The 16439-nt window shown below is 38.5% G+C and overlaps 1 protein-coding gene across 2 annotated transcripts in view; it reads left to right on the forward strand.

Annotated features, from left to right (window-relative positions):
• Nucleotides 1–13384, forward strand: part of yjefn3 (YjeF N-terminal domain containing 3) — a 48294-nt gene extending 34910 nt beyond the window's left edge. Inside the window, exons 3-6 of one of the 2 annotated variants that reach the window (XM_063467309.1) lie at nt 6834–6944; nt 10897–11010; nt 12257–12407; nt 12636–13384. In XM_063467309.1, the coding sequence (XP_063323379.1) occupies nt 6834–6944; nt 10897–11010; nt 12257–12407; nt 12636–12832 (573 nt within the window). In that variant the 3' untranslated portion in view covers nt 12833–13384. The remainder of the gene's footprint in view (nt 1–6833; nt 6945–10896; nt 11011–12256; nt 12408–12635) is intronic. The other variant, XM_063467310.1, reaches the window with a different exon arrangement.
• Nucleotides 13385–16439: the final 3055 nt, after the last annotated feature.

Consider the following 16439-nt stretch of genomic DNA (forward strand, 5'->3'; position numbering starts at 1 on the left):
CATGAGTACACTGCATCTGTGAATTTCAGGTGATAGTGTCTCAAATTGAACATGGCTGACACTTTAATACTCATGAACACATAATGTGGTGGTCACTTCCTTTCTGCAGGACAACCACAGCTTTTTTGCCTGTTATTATGAGTTTCTCTAACACCAAGATATTCTTTGTACTTCCAGTGGCTGTACTTGCAAATGCACTCAAGCACTCTCACAGTCAGCACACACTCAAAAGAAAGCATAGATTTGAAAGGTTTGAAACACTGCATTTTTCTTCCTTTTTTTCCCTCATTGCTTGTTGCCTTCACTTTACTAGAAGTATAAGTCAAAACAACAGCACGAGGAAAACCCCAATCCATCTATCGCTATCCAGCCGTCTCAATCAGACTAAGCATCCAAATTTCTGTGGGTGCAGATCCATCCAGTCTATCTTAATTTATTGCTGTGAATGAAAGCGGTGACAAGAAACATATTTCCAGTCAGTTGTTTTTGCAGTTCTCTTTTTAATGTGAAATTAACATTTAATCTGCTGTTGTGCTTCCAAAAACTTATTTCTTTGGACCATTACACCAGAGGGATCAAACACAGGGCAATGGTTATTAACTGTGGAATTTTTGTTTGTGTTGTATTTGAATTTTCCTGCGTTTTAGCAGTATCCCTACAATCTGTTCCATATAACTAGCATTTCAATCTTATTGTTCAATTTTTAATTAATATGAGTGTTTTCTTTGTACTTTAGTGAAAATGGCAAAACTGCAAACATTTAATGACCATTTAAAAGTGTCAAAGCTGTTTTTTTCTTTCTCCTCAAGAGTTTTGTAGGGATTAGCTCAAATCCAATTAAAACTTTCTTTGAGAAAGTTTTTCTTCAAATTCACACTTTTTTTCTTCCGTAAAACTATGTCATGCAAATTTTTCCAATTACAGAACTTTTTGAGAAAAATAATCCAATCCAAAACTGCAGTTTAAAGCTCACATCCAATGACATCAGACTGCGGCCTCAGCAACCCAGTTTAATAACCTCCGCCGTGTGTCTCTCCAGCAGACCATTTCTAAAGGTCACAGATTTCAGCCCATCCTCCTCACGTTCTATCCCTCTGAGCCTCAGTAATCACAGCAAAACTCGTGATTGTACGAGGGGCAAAAAGTCACAGTTGTGCTTCTTACAATTTTATATTTTGCATGAACATTCATAGAAAATGTTTGATTACTGTGTGGAGGAAATGTTCCAAGTTTCTGTGACATTTGCTTCCAAAAATGTGAGCAGCTCACCTCGGGCGGCATAACACCTGAGCTCACCCAGTGGCACTGCTCCGTTTACCAAACCATGCCGGTCCAGAACCGCAACTTTTCAGCTCTGGTGTGGCTGCAGTTTCATCGTGCTGTGATCTGGACTCTGTCAAGCGAAGAGTGTGTATGTGTGTGTCAGTTGAGGGCTGTTAGGAACACATGTGGTTCCCTTTGACCAGACCGCTGACTTGGTTTAATGCCACACTGGTTTCCTCAGTGGGCTCTTCAGCAGGCGGATGAATAAGAGTCTGAGCTACAAGACACATGAAACCCTGCTTTGCTGTCAGGAGGAAGGATGAAAAGAAAAAGAAACAAGAAGAGAGAGACAAAAGGAAATAAAAAAACAACAACAAGCAAAAGCACAAAAGAGCAGCTAACAGGAAGTTACACATTCATAAAGTGGGGCATTATGCTTACAAGAGGCAACATTACCTCAGTGAGACACCTTTGATATCCCCCTTCAAAACAAGAAAAGAACAGAAGCGGGAACAAGAAAAGTGAACGCTGAGTGGCAGAGTGGCAATATCAGTCAGAGGTGGAGGTTTAGTATTCTCCCCTCATAGTGTGTGATTAAACCCACCACATCCACTTCCCGACTATTACCATTAGCTGTCACTGGCCCCGTGCCTGGCCCTCCACCACCAGCCCCCCAACAGCAAAGCCATACTAGACAAACATGGTCTGGATGGGGTGTCTCACTGCTGCCCACAGCCGCCAACAGCACGCTACCGCTTACATGACATCACTGCTATTTAAAGAAAATTACAGTCGAAGGAGATGCAGACAGTCTGATTTTAGTGATTACCTTGCTGGCCTACTGCTGCTGGCTTCCAAGTATACCACACAAACAGGCATATGCTTCCTCACACACACACCTACACCTTGCCAGATAGATTATAGGTTTTCTGTAAGTAATCCCTTTACTGTTCCAACAGCAGCAGCCACCAGGTCCAGACTGTGTGTGTCTGCGTGTGTGTGTGCCTCTTTCTGTATCAGTCTGAGACTTTTCAACACCTGAGTGGAGACAGGAGACATTTTTGTTGCCACACAGCAATAAATTAGTCTAGGCTATAGTTTGGAGTAGCCCCTGGACTTTGGTTTGGTCTTCTAGTACAAATATTAAAGGTAATATTTTTCTGGATATGTGAGTATATTTGTGTTTTTAGGAGCCTGATAATGTTTTCTCAGGCTCAGTGTGTGTGTTTCAGGTTGATTGGAGGTGAAGGCTCATGTGCCTTTTACATTTAATTCAAAGCAGTATACCCTTAGAGACGTTATTACAATCAAGACAGGCATATTTTCTATAGTTGGTGTGTGTTTGTGTGTGTGTGTGTGAGCATAGGGAGGGGGGACGGGGGGTCGTAAAATCGCTTAGCTACTCTTGTGACCTTTCGTTCCAAGTTTGCCCCTTTGTTTAGTATCAAAAGTTTACCGAAACCTTAAAATGTACATTTGTTACAGATGTTTATTTAGACTTGTACCAAAGTATATAGTTGATTTAAACAAAGAAGCACAGCTATCATCATAGCTGCCTATAAATCCATTCAAAATCCATCAGAAACACTCAAATGTTGGGTCAGACTGGCAAGCTTGATTTAATATGATAATTAAAGTAGTTGTGAAATTTCATATTTATGGGAAAATTGCTCTAACAGAACCTCATTTTTTGTTCCAAACTAATGAAAAAAATGCAATCAACAGTACTGACCTCATGATACAGCATGCTTTGTGTCCCTTCTCTTGCTAATTTCTTTCACTTATTAAGTTTTAGTATCACATATTGTAGAATATTAAGCATTCTCAGTAAGATTACACACATTTTTCATAATGAATAAGAACCCTGCCTGAATTGATCTGGCCTGATCCCTTTATAGCTGCTCACCGTCAAGAGAGTATCTTTAATGGTTTCACCAGAAGCAAGATTGAGCCTCCCGATGGTCCTCAACATTTACAGAAAAATGTCATTAAACCTTCTCATGTGAATTTGTTAAAACAAGCAGAAAAAGAGAGTCGTGTAGCGTGAGGAAGACACAGGATGGCCAAGTTATTATGGGCTGGCTGGTTTTGTTCCACACAGGAAATCCATTTAAAAATCTGTGATTTATGATTATTGTGTTTTTGTCCATTTGGGGGAGGCATTCATATGCTGTTGTAGTTCTCACCACCACTTTAAGTATAAGCTCGGTTTCCCTTTTTACAAACAATTTACCTTCATAAACGCTACACAGTTTATACGGTGGGAGCTAACTTTGTCTGCTTGACACTTGACACGAAGCAAGTAGTAAACAGTAGGTTTCCTGAATATAGCTGCCTGCTGCAGCTTGGAAAAGGGCCGAGTTGTGGGCTCAAAAACTACAACAGAGATCCAGGAAAACTAAAACACTCTTGGTATATCTGAGAGAAACTGCAGAGTTGTATTTTAACTCTATGTAGTACAACTTGCATACAAATACCGGTTGGTTCATCTCATTAAATAAGGAGACACAAGACGCTGGCTGACTTCGCTCTCCTCTACCTTTTAATCCTATCAATCATTACCTTCTTTCTTTTTGTTAATATGAACTGTGTGGCCCTCAGCAGCTGTAACAGCCTGTCCTCCATCTCATTGAGTCTGTGTTATGATTTCTCAGTCGAGCTGTTACGATAGAGATAATGGCTGCTGTCTCTCTTCTCCTGGATTCATCGCTCTACCTAATGCACTCTGAGTCTTGTTATATCCAATTATCCAATCTGGAGAACTGCCTGTCTCTCCATTTGAACTTTCTCCTGTCCGGAATACATTAGTGAAAGTGGAACTAAACGGGTTTTATGCACAGTGGAAGAATTTTGGCCTACTTGAAGTTCATCTCCAATGCTTGGAGGCCCATCATGGCAAAAAGGTTGAGCTTTCATTAACGTCCTGAATTATACACTAGACAGTTTTTTATTGTTATGTTACAAATATCTATCTATCTATCTATCTATCTATCTATCTATCTATCTATCTATCTATCTATCTATCTATCTATCTATCTATCTATCTATCTATATTAGGGGTGCAACGATACTCGTATCGATATTGAACCGTTCGATACAGTGTTTTTGGTTCGGTACGCATGTGTATTGAACAATACAAAATTTTTAATTTATTTTATCAACTTTTCTTCTGACGATGCTGTCTGTGTTGAGATCTCCTCCATACCTGCTTCATGCCCTGGAGGATGGGACTGTGGCCCCCCACACCCTCTAGCAGATCATTACATTAAGGAACCTTTTAAATACAAGCGCGCTCATGCTCACAGGTGTACACACAGGTGATCACACACACAAACTACACCCTTTTTGGCTCCTACCTCAAAGCACACTGTGCGCTGTCGATCTTACGTGCTGCACAATAATGTTTAATATTAAGTATTTAGTGTTATATTCCCATATATCATTGTGATGTTGTTTATTCTATTACTCTCGTTTTCTTCTGCTTGTTTTCTTTTTTCTTTCTCAACAGGTGATCCAGGTGATCGATATATGTATTTTTTGTCTGCTTATTTTGTTGGTTTTTGTTTTTTGCCCTTTATCCCCGTCCCTCTTCTCCGCTGTTTTTTTTTGTGTTGTTTTGTTTTGTTTTTTCCCCCCTCTTTCTTTCTCCCTTTTCTTTTCCCCTGTCCCGTATCTAGCAAGTAAAAAAAATAAAATAAAATAAAATAAAATAAAATAAACAATAAAAGGTAAATCAAATGGACCATTACGGCAAGGCTGGGATGGTCCATTTGGTAAAGTAAATCCGTTGGGCATCTTTCTTCGCCTTTAGACAATAATTCTGATGGCAAAAGAACCAAACGGGACAGGTTTACCAAAAAAAAAAAAAAAAAAAAAAAAAAAAAAAAAGAGAATATACCCCAGAAGAAGGGTATAGTATAGCTTTTATTTTGGAAAGAGCCATTTCTCTGTAATAAACTCTCTTTTCCAAAGATGAGGGATTTCTCGATCAGATATTTATTTTTTTATTACTTTGTTGTTTCAGCAACATTAAATTTAAAAACTGTACTTTTGAGTTAAAATATATATTTATAATTTTAATAAATGACAAATTAAAAAAGCATGAACATTTTTTTGTATCGAAAAAATATCAAACCGTGACACCAAAGTATCGAACCGAACTGAACCGTGAATTTTGTGTATCGTTGCACCCCTAATATATATATATATATGTATATGATAACAATAAATAATTATAGGGTGCAATAAAATATTCACAGGGAGCCAAAAAGTTATGGTATAATTGTTTCTCAAATACAAGGTAGAGAGAAAACTCTAAAAGGGTAAGCCTATGAGTACATTATGGTGTATAAAGGTGTAATTATGGTACAGTAATGGTAAAATTATTAGATGACACAGCATTTTACAGATATATATTTAAAGAACTGCCTTTTAATAATAATAGGTCGAGTCATTACTGTATCACTACACCCAGTAATAATTGGTTTATTATTAGCTATACTATTTCTAATACAACTCTTATTTTACAGTATCTATCAGTTCTATTAATACATCACTTTATATGTGCCCTGTAATTATGAAACGCTTGGACTGTAATTTGTAGGTTATGATCTGAACATTACTATGAACTGTAGTCATAAACTATTTATGGCAGTGATAAAACTTGGCTAACTGGTCCAACAAATTGTGTTCTGACACACATTTATTGGGCTCTAATTGGACAGGACCTGAACTCAAATGTTCCTCATATTCAGCTTGTTCTGGTTCATGAAATCATTCTGTAACCTTTATAACAATGAATAATAATTCCTGTGTAATGCCACAATGCAGAAACTCTTCTATACCCCCACCTAACATTGTTAGCAGCAGCTAACAGTCTGTATATTGTGGCACTGATTTTGATGCTGTGAATAATCTGTGGGAAAAGAAACCACAGACAGGGAGTGTATACACACAGACACAAACACACACTCACACAGTCACACAGCACTTCTGTCTATGTGTTGGAGATGGAAGATTAGCCAATCATGATGACAGTTCCGCGGGCAAATACCTGTCTCGTTTAAGAAGGTGCAGGGTGATTTACAAGGGAATGTGCGGCCAGTAAAAGAGACAGATGCCAGCAGCTCGCTGTAACCAGGATGCAGACAGAAAGTGTGTTATATATAAATATATATATGGAAGCATCCCGTGGTGAGGACACTGGGATTTTTTCCACTGTAGTTATTTTAATGAGATTGGACCTTTTCTCATAGACACAAGAGACAGGGGAGCCGGTGCCATTTCCACCCTCGTCTGGCATCCCAGGCACTCAGAGTATGATGGAGAGGCTGAGGTGAGGATCGGATAACCTGGACTGAATAAGAAGCCTAAGTTGGAGGGATGATAAAGAATATTGCCAAGAATTTATCTTCCTCTCCCTGTCGCTATTGTTCTCTATCAATAACCTCTTCTATCCACTTCGTCTTATTGCGGTGCTTTCCCTCAATCATCAGCTCATAATCTATTTCTAATGCTTTCTCTCTCTCTCTCTCTCTCTCTCTCTCTTTGTTTTATTGTCTCTCCACCAGGCCTACCCTCTTGGCTCTTTAACAAAGAAGCAGCCAACAGTGCTGGTGATCTGTGGTCCAGATCAAAATGGTTCTATTGGCCTGGTGTGTGCCCGACACCTGCGCATGTTTGTAAGTAATCTAGGAAGTACACTAAGGCAGGAGTTATATTCAACAACATGACATGTATGGGACATTATGGGACTTATTGAGCCATTCAGACAATACAAAAAGCTAATCTTGCAAATGATTACATCATGACTAACAGGGGATCCCATATACAGGCCCACAGCACTTTACAGAATTTCATTTCAGCTCCTGTAAATGGCTGCAAGCAGTTATCCCATTACCCTCCCTGCAAGAGCTCTCAGACAGTCATGATATCATTGTATTGTTACTCTCGTTAAAGCCGTCTTGCGCCTTGCTTCCGCAGCCACAATGTGATGTCATGATCATGATGTCTGCAGCTTAGGCCACATACTGACTGACATTACAAATTATTCTTCAAGGAGCTATCCATCTTCACTGACCCCGCTGCAGATCACAGCTTTGAGCATCCTTTATTCTGAGTACATGGTGCTGTGGTCAGCCCCGGTCTATGACACATTTTGGATATGTGTTTTTGGGATCTTTGGCTTTGAATGGAATGCATCTATACACTTTACCATATGTGTCTGACTTACTAGATTTACAGCACATCGATAGTTCTGATTAAAACCATGTTCTCTTTATTTAAGAAGCCCAACGGCTTTCTGTGAAGGCTCTATCTTCCTTCACCTCCCACTCTCTTTTTTTCTCAAGGCCAAGAACAAGGCCAGAGGTTAGCTTTGAGAAGATATAGTTTGCCCTGGAATTCCAGAAATGAATAAGAAACGTTTCTGTAACTTAACTTAAGGATTTGGGTATTGATTCCCTGCTTTAAGTATATTGGGTGTGGGATATTATTATGTCTGCTTGTGTATCCTTTTTTTTTCCTAATGTTTTTACCTTCTGTGTCCATAATTTCTGGTATATTTTTTCCCCTTTTCCCCAAAGTGAAACATTTACTTCGTATTGAAAAGTGCTGCATAAATAAAATTTTATTATTATTATTTTTAAAGAGTCTGCACACTGCACCAGCCTGATCTGGGACCACACTTGTCTGAGCTTGCTCTAACTTGAGAAACTTGAATACTTTCTTTGGACTGTGAAGCGCTCTCTCGGTTTAAGACTGTATGTTTTTCATGGTGTGATGTGATCCCTGTCAGCAGGATGACATGCAAGTATACACACGAGACACACACTTTAATACATACACACACAGACACTCATGCACAGCCACAAACTCTGATGCAGAGCTGTGAATGTGATTAGACAGAGCAGAGAAATGAATGATCATTTGCAGGAGAATAGTCCAGCTTGCTTCCCACGTCACTCCAAGACAGCCATGTTAACAAAAACAGGTTGTGTCTGAATCTGTTATGGATTCTTTAATATTTTCCGCATATTTGCCACATACCTGAGAGCACAAATATTCCTTGATCAAAGCCAGTGTTTGATGAGGAGAAACAACAACTACAGTGGTCATTAGTTCTGGTGCACTGCTCATATTAAAACAGGTGGACATCATGTTAGGTTTGGCTCAGTTCATGTGCTCTGACGCATTCACTGCATGGAAACTTGTGGCATTAGTTACAGTATGAACTAAAATGCAAACTACTATTTTGCTTAGCAGTTTTGTTACCTTTATTAACTCTGGGCAATTACAGTTCAGTAAAATTTAACATTCAAAGTAACATTTGAGACATTTCTTTGAAGTTTTTGCAGGTCTACTTTTTTTAAAAAAAATTTTTTTTAAATTAAAGGGGACATGTTATGCTTCTAACATATATACCTATTACAGTCTTTACTGTTCATCAAAATGAGGTCAGTGCGTGTTAAAGCAATCCATCCAAGCTGAAGATCAACCCTCAGACCGCTGTGAATGCTTGTTTACCAAAGATTTCCTCTTCTCTTGTGTGGGCTGATGTTAGCTCACCACAGATTTCCTTATATGTTTAGCTCTGTCTGGCCTTAAGAGGAGGCTTACAAGAACTGGGTTGTTTTTTCACAAGCCAGGCGAACCAGGTGGCAGCCAATCATTAGATAGGTGGGGTGTTTTTATGGTTTGGGGTAATGAAAGAAAGAAGAATTAACAATAAGCTGACCAGCTGCATACATGACCATTACAATCTGTACAACAGGTCCCTGGAACTGTAAGGAAATGAGGATAGCAAGTATCCTTTTAAAGATTTGAGTGTCCTGTGTTCTGCAGACCTCTTTCCTTTGTTGCTAATGGGCTGCATGTAAAAACAGAGTACTACAAAACACCGTGATCCCTCAGGGAGAGCAAGTGTAACCCTGTTAGAACTGAGCATTAACTGGAGAAAGACCCTTTTTATGCTGTGTGCTTGTTTCTGTCTCATGGCTCATTTCTCTTCACGCTCAATGACACTGACAGTCATTTTGCACTCTCCCTTACTTTCACACATTTTGATGGCCTAACTGCTGATGAGGTCAAGGCCACCCCAGTGGCGCTGGCTAACCCCAGGAGAGATGCAGGCACTGGATTGTATTCTTCTCTGTTCTCTGGTCTGTGGTGATGATGGCAGTGATCGGTGATAATGTTGATATGATTGATTTCAAATCCCCCAAGTGGTATTTAACTTGACAGATCACCTCCTTTGTAGGATAGCCTCAGCTAAAACAGATTTAAAAATATACTTTTACTTATTAATTTACTCATTCTCACTCTAAAAATGTATCAATATTTAATAGTTCAGTTGGTATATAAAAGGCACAGGAGGAGACTTTGTTTTTGAGAAAGGGGATAATTCCACACACGAGGAAACTACTATTTTAATAATTTTAATAAATTCACCAATATCTTAACTTAAAAATAGAAAAAAGAAAAAACTCAGCAGCCACTTTATTAGGTACACCTTGCTAGTGTTGGTTTGGACCCCTTTTGTTTTTTGAGCTACCTTTTTTTTGTGTGTGGCACAACAACAAGGTGGTGATAAACATTCCTCAAAGTCCATTTTGGCAGGACAATATCACACAGTTGATGTAGATTTGTTGTCCACAGATCCATGATGCAAATCTCCTGCAAATGATCCCTAGTAGATCAGCAGCCCATCTGACACCACCAACCATGCCACAGTCAAAGTCACTTAAATCACCATTTTCCATATTCTGATGCTTGGTTTGAACTTTAGTGGGTCTGCTTGCCTACATGCATAAATGCATTGACTCACTGCCACGTGATTGGCTGAGTGGATATTTGCGTTAACAGATAATTGTACCTATTAAAGTGGCCACTGACTATAGATAAAAAGTCAATTTAAAATATTACTTAAATTAAAATTAGGAGTACTATCTACCAAAAAAAACCCTGTAACCATCCCTGGGAGTATTATGCTTTCTTTTGAAAGCGATTAGATTAGATTGTCAGTAGTGACTGAACAATACATACCACACATGTCACTATCCAGAATTAATATTCCTAGCTTTTTTGTACTTCATCTTAGCAAAAAACCTCCAACAAAACATTTCTTGTCTTTTTTGTATATCATCCACAGCTCCTTCTTTGGATTCAAATTATGCGTATGCATGTGTCTTATCACTCCAAGTATATTTATGATGCTTAACATAAAAGATTAACTTGATGAACTTACAAACACACTCGGTCAGACACTGACACTACATACTACACTTCTGTTCCCGGGTTTTAAGATTTATGTTTGTGACTATGAAAAGGTCATGGATCACAGATGCTTCCTGCTGAGCATCACAGACCTTTCAGACTGCGGGGGTCTGGATTTCTACTCTACATGGCTTCCACTTCCTGAGGGTAGTATTCATTCAGAAAGCAGACTGCAGAAACCACAACTTCTGATCACCAGTCAACAATATTTTCAGTTGTACCGCACGCTAAATGTACTGAAACACTATCCACACTGAATCATGTCAGTGCTGGCTGAAACCAACATAATTAACTTTCTTCATTTTCATGTTTTTCTCCCCTTCTTTCTGCCCTTTGTCTCTGCTGCCTCATCTGGTTCAGGAGTATGAGCCCACCATCTATCACCCTAAACGCTCCTCTCACAGTCTACATCAGGATTTCACAGTTCAATGTGAGAAGATGGACATCCCTTTCCTCTCCTATCTCCCTACAGAGGTCAGCAATTCCTTTACAGGACATCACATTTTACAGAAACTTTAGCTATGCTGCTGAAAAGATTGAGTGTAAAGTTTAATTTAAAAAGAGTTTTTCAATAATTCTCTCTTTTTTCATTTCTGAACTTTTTTTGAGACCTTTAGCTCCCTCGGGTCTTTACTGGTTGCAGGAGATAGTCAGTTAATTACTGAGCTATAGAGGTTGCTCCGTTGTTTGTTTTTTGTAACCTTTGGACCGAGTCAGACTAACACTTTCCCCTCGTTTCAAGCCTTTATGCTATGTTAACCTAATTGGCTGCGTTCTCTAGACTTTTATTTAATCAGCAAATAGGAGATGATGTGACACAGTGATGCAGTGATTAGTGGTGTTGCCTTACTGCTATATGACTGAGACCTTTCTGTATGGAGTTTGCAAGTTCTCTTTGCACCTTTGTGGGTTACCATTTGGTGCTCTGGTTTTGTTCTCCAAAGACATAGCGGTTGGGTTAATTACAGATCATACAAAACTGTCCGCCTAATGCTGTCTGGGAAAGGCTCCAGCCTCCCCTGTTGTTCACTTTTATTAAATAAAAAGTGCAGTTTAGAAGACGGTGGTATATTTACTTATATACCATATATCTTTGTTTCTCATGTTTAATGAGTGGTTGCATTTTATTAAACAACCTTTTCAGATGGGTTTATGATAAAATCAAATCAAACTTTTTAACCACTGCTGTGATTTTGTGCTTCATAATATTTCATAAATACTGCAAATCTAATGACGGCATTGATGTAGCAGACATGCAAAAGAGGTCCTTTAGTGTCCGAGCACTGATTGCAACACTACTGGATGTTCACAGTTCTGGTAGTAGAGGAAGTCTGCCAAAGGAGGAAATCACAAGTTTCCAAGTGGTTTGTTTCCCATATGGGATCTTTGTGGGTTTTGTTAACTTGTTTTGCTTTGTTTTCTTTTGCTAATTGGTTTCAAGTTTTGCTCACATTTCACTTTTCATACACTTCTACGTAACATTTACCCTTCATTTTGGAAAATTTTGGACCCTCTGAGACAACATTGGGTTTGAGATTATCTGTCAGTCTAGGAATGACAACGGATAATAACAACTGCACAGACTGTAAACCCCACACGGGTAAATGTTTTACTTCTATACAGATTAATCTTGCCTTTAACCACTGGAAGGTGATTCCAGTGAATTGTGTACAAGAAGTAAGCTTCTCATTTTATTCATACTGAGGTATTTTCTGTTTAGGTGCAGCTTATAAACGATGCCTACAACCTAGTGATTGATGCCATGCTGGGCCCAGAAGCAGACTGTGCCAACATAAAGGAGCCATACTCTGGTATTCTGGTCACCCTGAAGCAAATCAAGATTCCCATTGCTAGTGTGGATGTGCCCTCAGGTAAGTGTTAATATAAACTGTAGATATAAGTCTTGAGGCCCAAAAAATAAGATGATAAATTACCCTCCAGGCAGCTTTCTCAGTTTTCCAAGTCTAGAGGCACACTTGGAGAATAACTCTTGCGCTAAAATCAGATCACTATGAGTTCATCCTACTCCAAATACACTATCTGCTGAAAATGGCACAAAGTTATTGAAAAGCTCCTTTCCTTAAACACATTTTTTCCAGGTTGGGATGTAGAAGAGCGAAGTCAGGATGGGATAAACCCAGAAGTTCTCATCTCACTTACAGCACCAAAGAAGTGTGCCACGAGTTTCACGGGGAAGCATTTCTTGGCCGGACGCTTCCTACCCTATGACATCCAGAAAAAATATGAGCTTAACCTTCCAGACTTCCCTGGCACAGACTGTCTCGTAGAATTGTAACATGTGGAACCACAAGAGCCCATGTTGACCACTCCTGATTTTGAAAAGAAACAACTGATCTATTCTTTTGTTTTGTATTTTATAGACTATCGGTGTGATTTAATGTTGACATCTCAGCTGTGTAGATCAGGCTATGCATTAGCCAGATGTGCTGTTGAGCTACAGTAGGAGGATTCATATATAGAAACTGTGGTTTGAGTCATGTCTATTTAGGGTATGGCATGAGGAGTTTTGTGTCAGTCTACTTGTAAAAGGTGTAGCATTGCACTGTTTTCTGATTACTTTGCAAAACAAATGTCTTTCTCGAGGCTCAGCAGAGGAGGGTGAGATTTCTATTGTGCCAATCTAAGGAATGTTTTAATGTTCTGATACTTTTTCATTCTTATGCTTGACTTTCTACTGAGGTGTGCTGCTGAGACACACTGGTGTAGGTTGGTAATTACATTTTTCAGATGTGTTGTTGATTTGTGTGGTCAGGCTGCACTTTTGCATAACCTTTGTTTCAGTTACCTCATTTGCTTTTTGTTGTCCAATAAAAAACAAAGAACTAATTTCAAAGAAGTGTCCAATTTCTGGTGTTTTGCTTTTCTTCACTTTAAATGGCACTGACGGCTTGTCTTAAAAAAATAGAATCATGAAACGATCAGGGCTCCAGATGGATAAAAGCTGCACCAATCAGCACTTTTTATAACGTCAATATCAAATAACTATGCAATGTGAAAAAAATCATTTGTAATGACAAAATACCTGAAAAATTACAAACAACTCGCCGTTTACACCAGCTTGATGTGATCTTTTGGTTTATTCTGATTCATTGTTTTGGTTTTCAGGTCTACTGATCTGTTCTCATTAACTATGTTTCCAGCTGCAGTGGGCAGCTGTTTTCAGTAAATAAGATCTAATAGAAACCCAGTGAATGCCAGCTTCCCAACCCCAACAGGAAACGGACCAAGGTTGCAACCAGCTGGTGAATACATCAAGTTTTTTTAGTAGTATTTCTCAGGACTTTTTCTGAAATTAAGAATTGAAGCCAAAATTATGAGAGAATATTGGACAAACTTGACTCATTTGACAGGAGCGAAAATACCTCAAATGTCATTCTTTTAGTCTGAAATTGGATGACTTTTCCTGAAGTGATCCAAAGCACACAAAACCAAAAGTATTTTACATTTTTATACTGATATACGGATATCTATTCAGATAGATTTTATGTGCCATGTCTCAGTGTAGTTTTTATAGCACAGTGATGTCAAAGTTCAAGCGGGACCTTGACACTGTCACGAGAACTGTCTGTGTTCTCACCACACGGTCATGGTCACCTGCTGATCTTTGAACGGTCCTTGGGGAATCTCAAAACAGTGAATTAGAACCACAGCATAGCTTTGGTAATGCAAGCTGCACATAAGGAACAGAGGTTATACAGAGGTCAGAGAATGAATGAGTACAGTGCATTGGCACCTGCAATGTAACAAATAATGTAAAAATAAAAAAATCTGAATTCATTTATTGTGAGCTATAAATATTATAAAGGCATCTGAGCTGCCATTAGCTTAGATGTAAAGTTATTAATCTATTAATTGATGTTTGACAGGCAATTTACACCTTTTAAATCAGTAGTTCAACATTCAGTATGGACATTTATTTCCATACTTGATATATTTTAATTAATTTTATTGATTAATGTCTTTAATAGGGTCAAAACTGACTGCAAAGGCATGAAATATAAACAGTATGTAAGGGTAAATGCATTACCTTACCAGAAACTGGAGTCTAAAATAATTTTAATGATGTTTTTAACTACATGCCAACATCAATAATAATGTTTTATAAGCTGAAGAAGTCCAAGTCCAGCTTGTGCCAGAACACTAAATGATGATGGCTTTAAAGAAACATAGACAACATACATTTCCGTCTTGGTATTCTAGCTAATATACTGTATACCCATACTAAAGTAATTTTGCTTCATTTATTACCTTTGATCTTCAGGAAATGCCCTTCAGTGTCAGGATAGCTGCCAAAATAGACTTGAACGCTGCCTGTTCTGTTAAAAGCATCCAGGCCACCAAGCTATGTAATGTGCACTTCTCATGCGATTATTGCCGGGCATCTTAGGTGTGCACACACTGTTACATCTGTTTATAGATTCCAAACTGGATTTGATTTGGTAATGAAACCCACAAAGAGGTGTCATCAGGCTATAATTCGCTGTAGAGGAAGATCCCTCATTACTGAGCTCAAGGTTGTGGCCTTCAGTGATGCTAAAACTGCTGTGCTGTTTACAAATGAAGTAATGTGTATATGTATGAAGTGCATACTAATGCCCAGTGTGGGTGCACATGTGTGGGTGGGTGTAGAAAGTCAGTGAAAAGGAATGTTGATTCATTTCTTTTTTGCTCCGTGGTATTAAATCTGTCAGAGGCAAACTGAAAAACGTTGTAGAAATATGTCTCGGCTCTCAGCAGCCCTCCCTTTCATGCCTGTCCAATCGCTGTCAGGGAACAAGACTTGTTGCCACTCTGTCTTTTGTGCTTTTCATTAAAGTGGCTGTATAATGAGCTTTAGTGTCATCAGTGGCCTGGAGAAATGAACAGCCATAACTGACACTAGCACTTGTTTGTAAGAGTCAGCGAGATAAAATCATACATGGGTAAGAAATGTAGGCCAAAAAAAAAAAAAAAAGAAATAATAATAAAAAAATTAGGGAGCAGCAACGAATAAGAAACATAAATCCAGAGTGTCTATGGCATAAAAAAATTAAAGAAACTAAAGGATCTGCCTCTGAAAGGACTCCAGCACCTTTTCATGATGATAACTATCATCTTTAAGGAGAGAGAATCATTGACTATTTCTTAGATTCAAAACATATTTAAAAATCTTACCTTTACCTACGTGGTACTGTAGAAAAGTATTGAGTCACAACTCATTTCTTTATATATCATGCTAGGGAAATAGTGAAATAGGTGTAGAGATTTACTGAATCATGTGCAAACAAACACAGAAATACAGCATATAAGGCAAAAACAGAGTTTGTACAGTTCTAATGAGCTTGAAAGCCAATCTTTGGTATGACCACCTTTATAAAACAACTCAGCGTGAACTCTTGGGAAAACCTTTCATTTCATTAATTAGTATTCAGGAATAATTCTTTAGGCTTCTTCAAGGGCATTCAAAGCTCTTCTGTGGATTTTCTTTTCTTTTAGTTTTGTCCTCTGTCAAGAGGATCCCACAGTGCTTCAGGAATATTAAGGGCCAGGCTCTGTACATATATTTGGACTAAAAGTTTAAAATTTGGATTCATTGCTCCATCACACCAATTGTAAGTCCAGTTCTTTTGTACCTGTTTGCCTTATTAAGAATAGCTTCTTCACAGACACCCTTCCACTGAAAGCATTTTTGGTAATGTTTTAGTGAACAGTAGCCTGATTATACATCTCTCAGGCCTTTTGTTAGGCCTACTGGATTTTTTTTCCTATTTCTTAAGGACACAACTTTAAGATATTGGCCAATTTTTTTTAGGCCCCCCACTTCTCGTTTCCTCACAATTTTAAGAGCACTTAGCATAGCATGCCAAAACATGCAGGGTTTTGACTAATAACTGTTTCGGAAT

This window comes from Pelmatolapia mariae, linkage group LG23 (assembly GCF_036321145.2).
Source record: "Pelmatolapia mariae isolate MD_Pm_ZW linkage group LG23, Pm_UMD_F_2, whole genome shotgun sequence".
In the NCBI taxonomy this organism is placed as follows: Eukaryota; Metazoa; Chordata; class Actinopteri; order Cichliformes; family Cichlidae; genus Pelmatolapia; species Pelmatolapia mariae.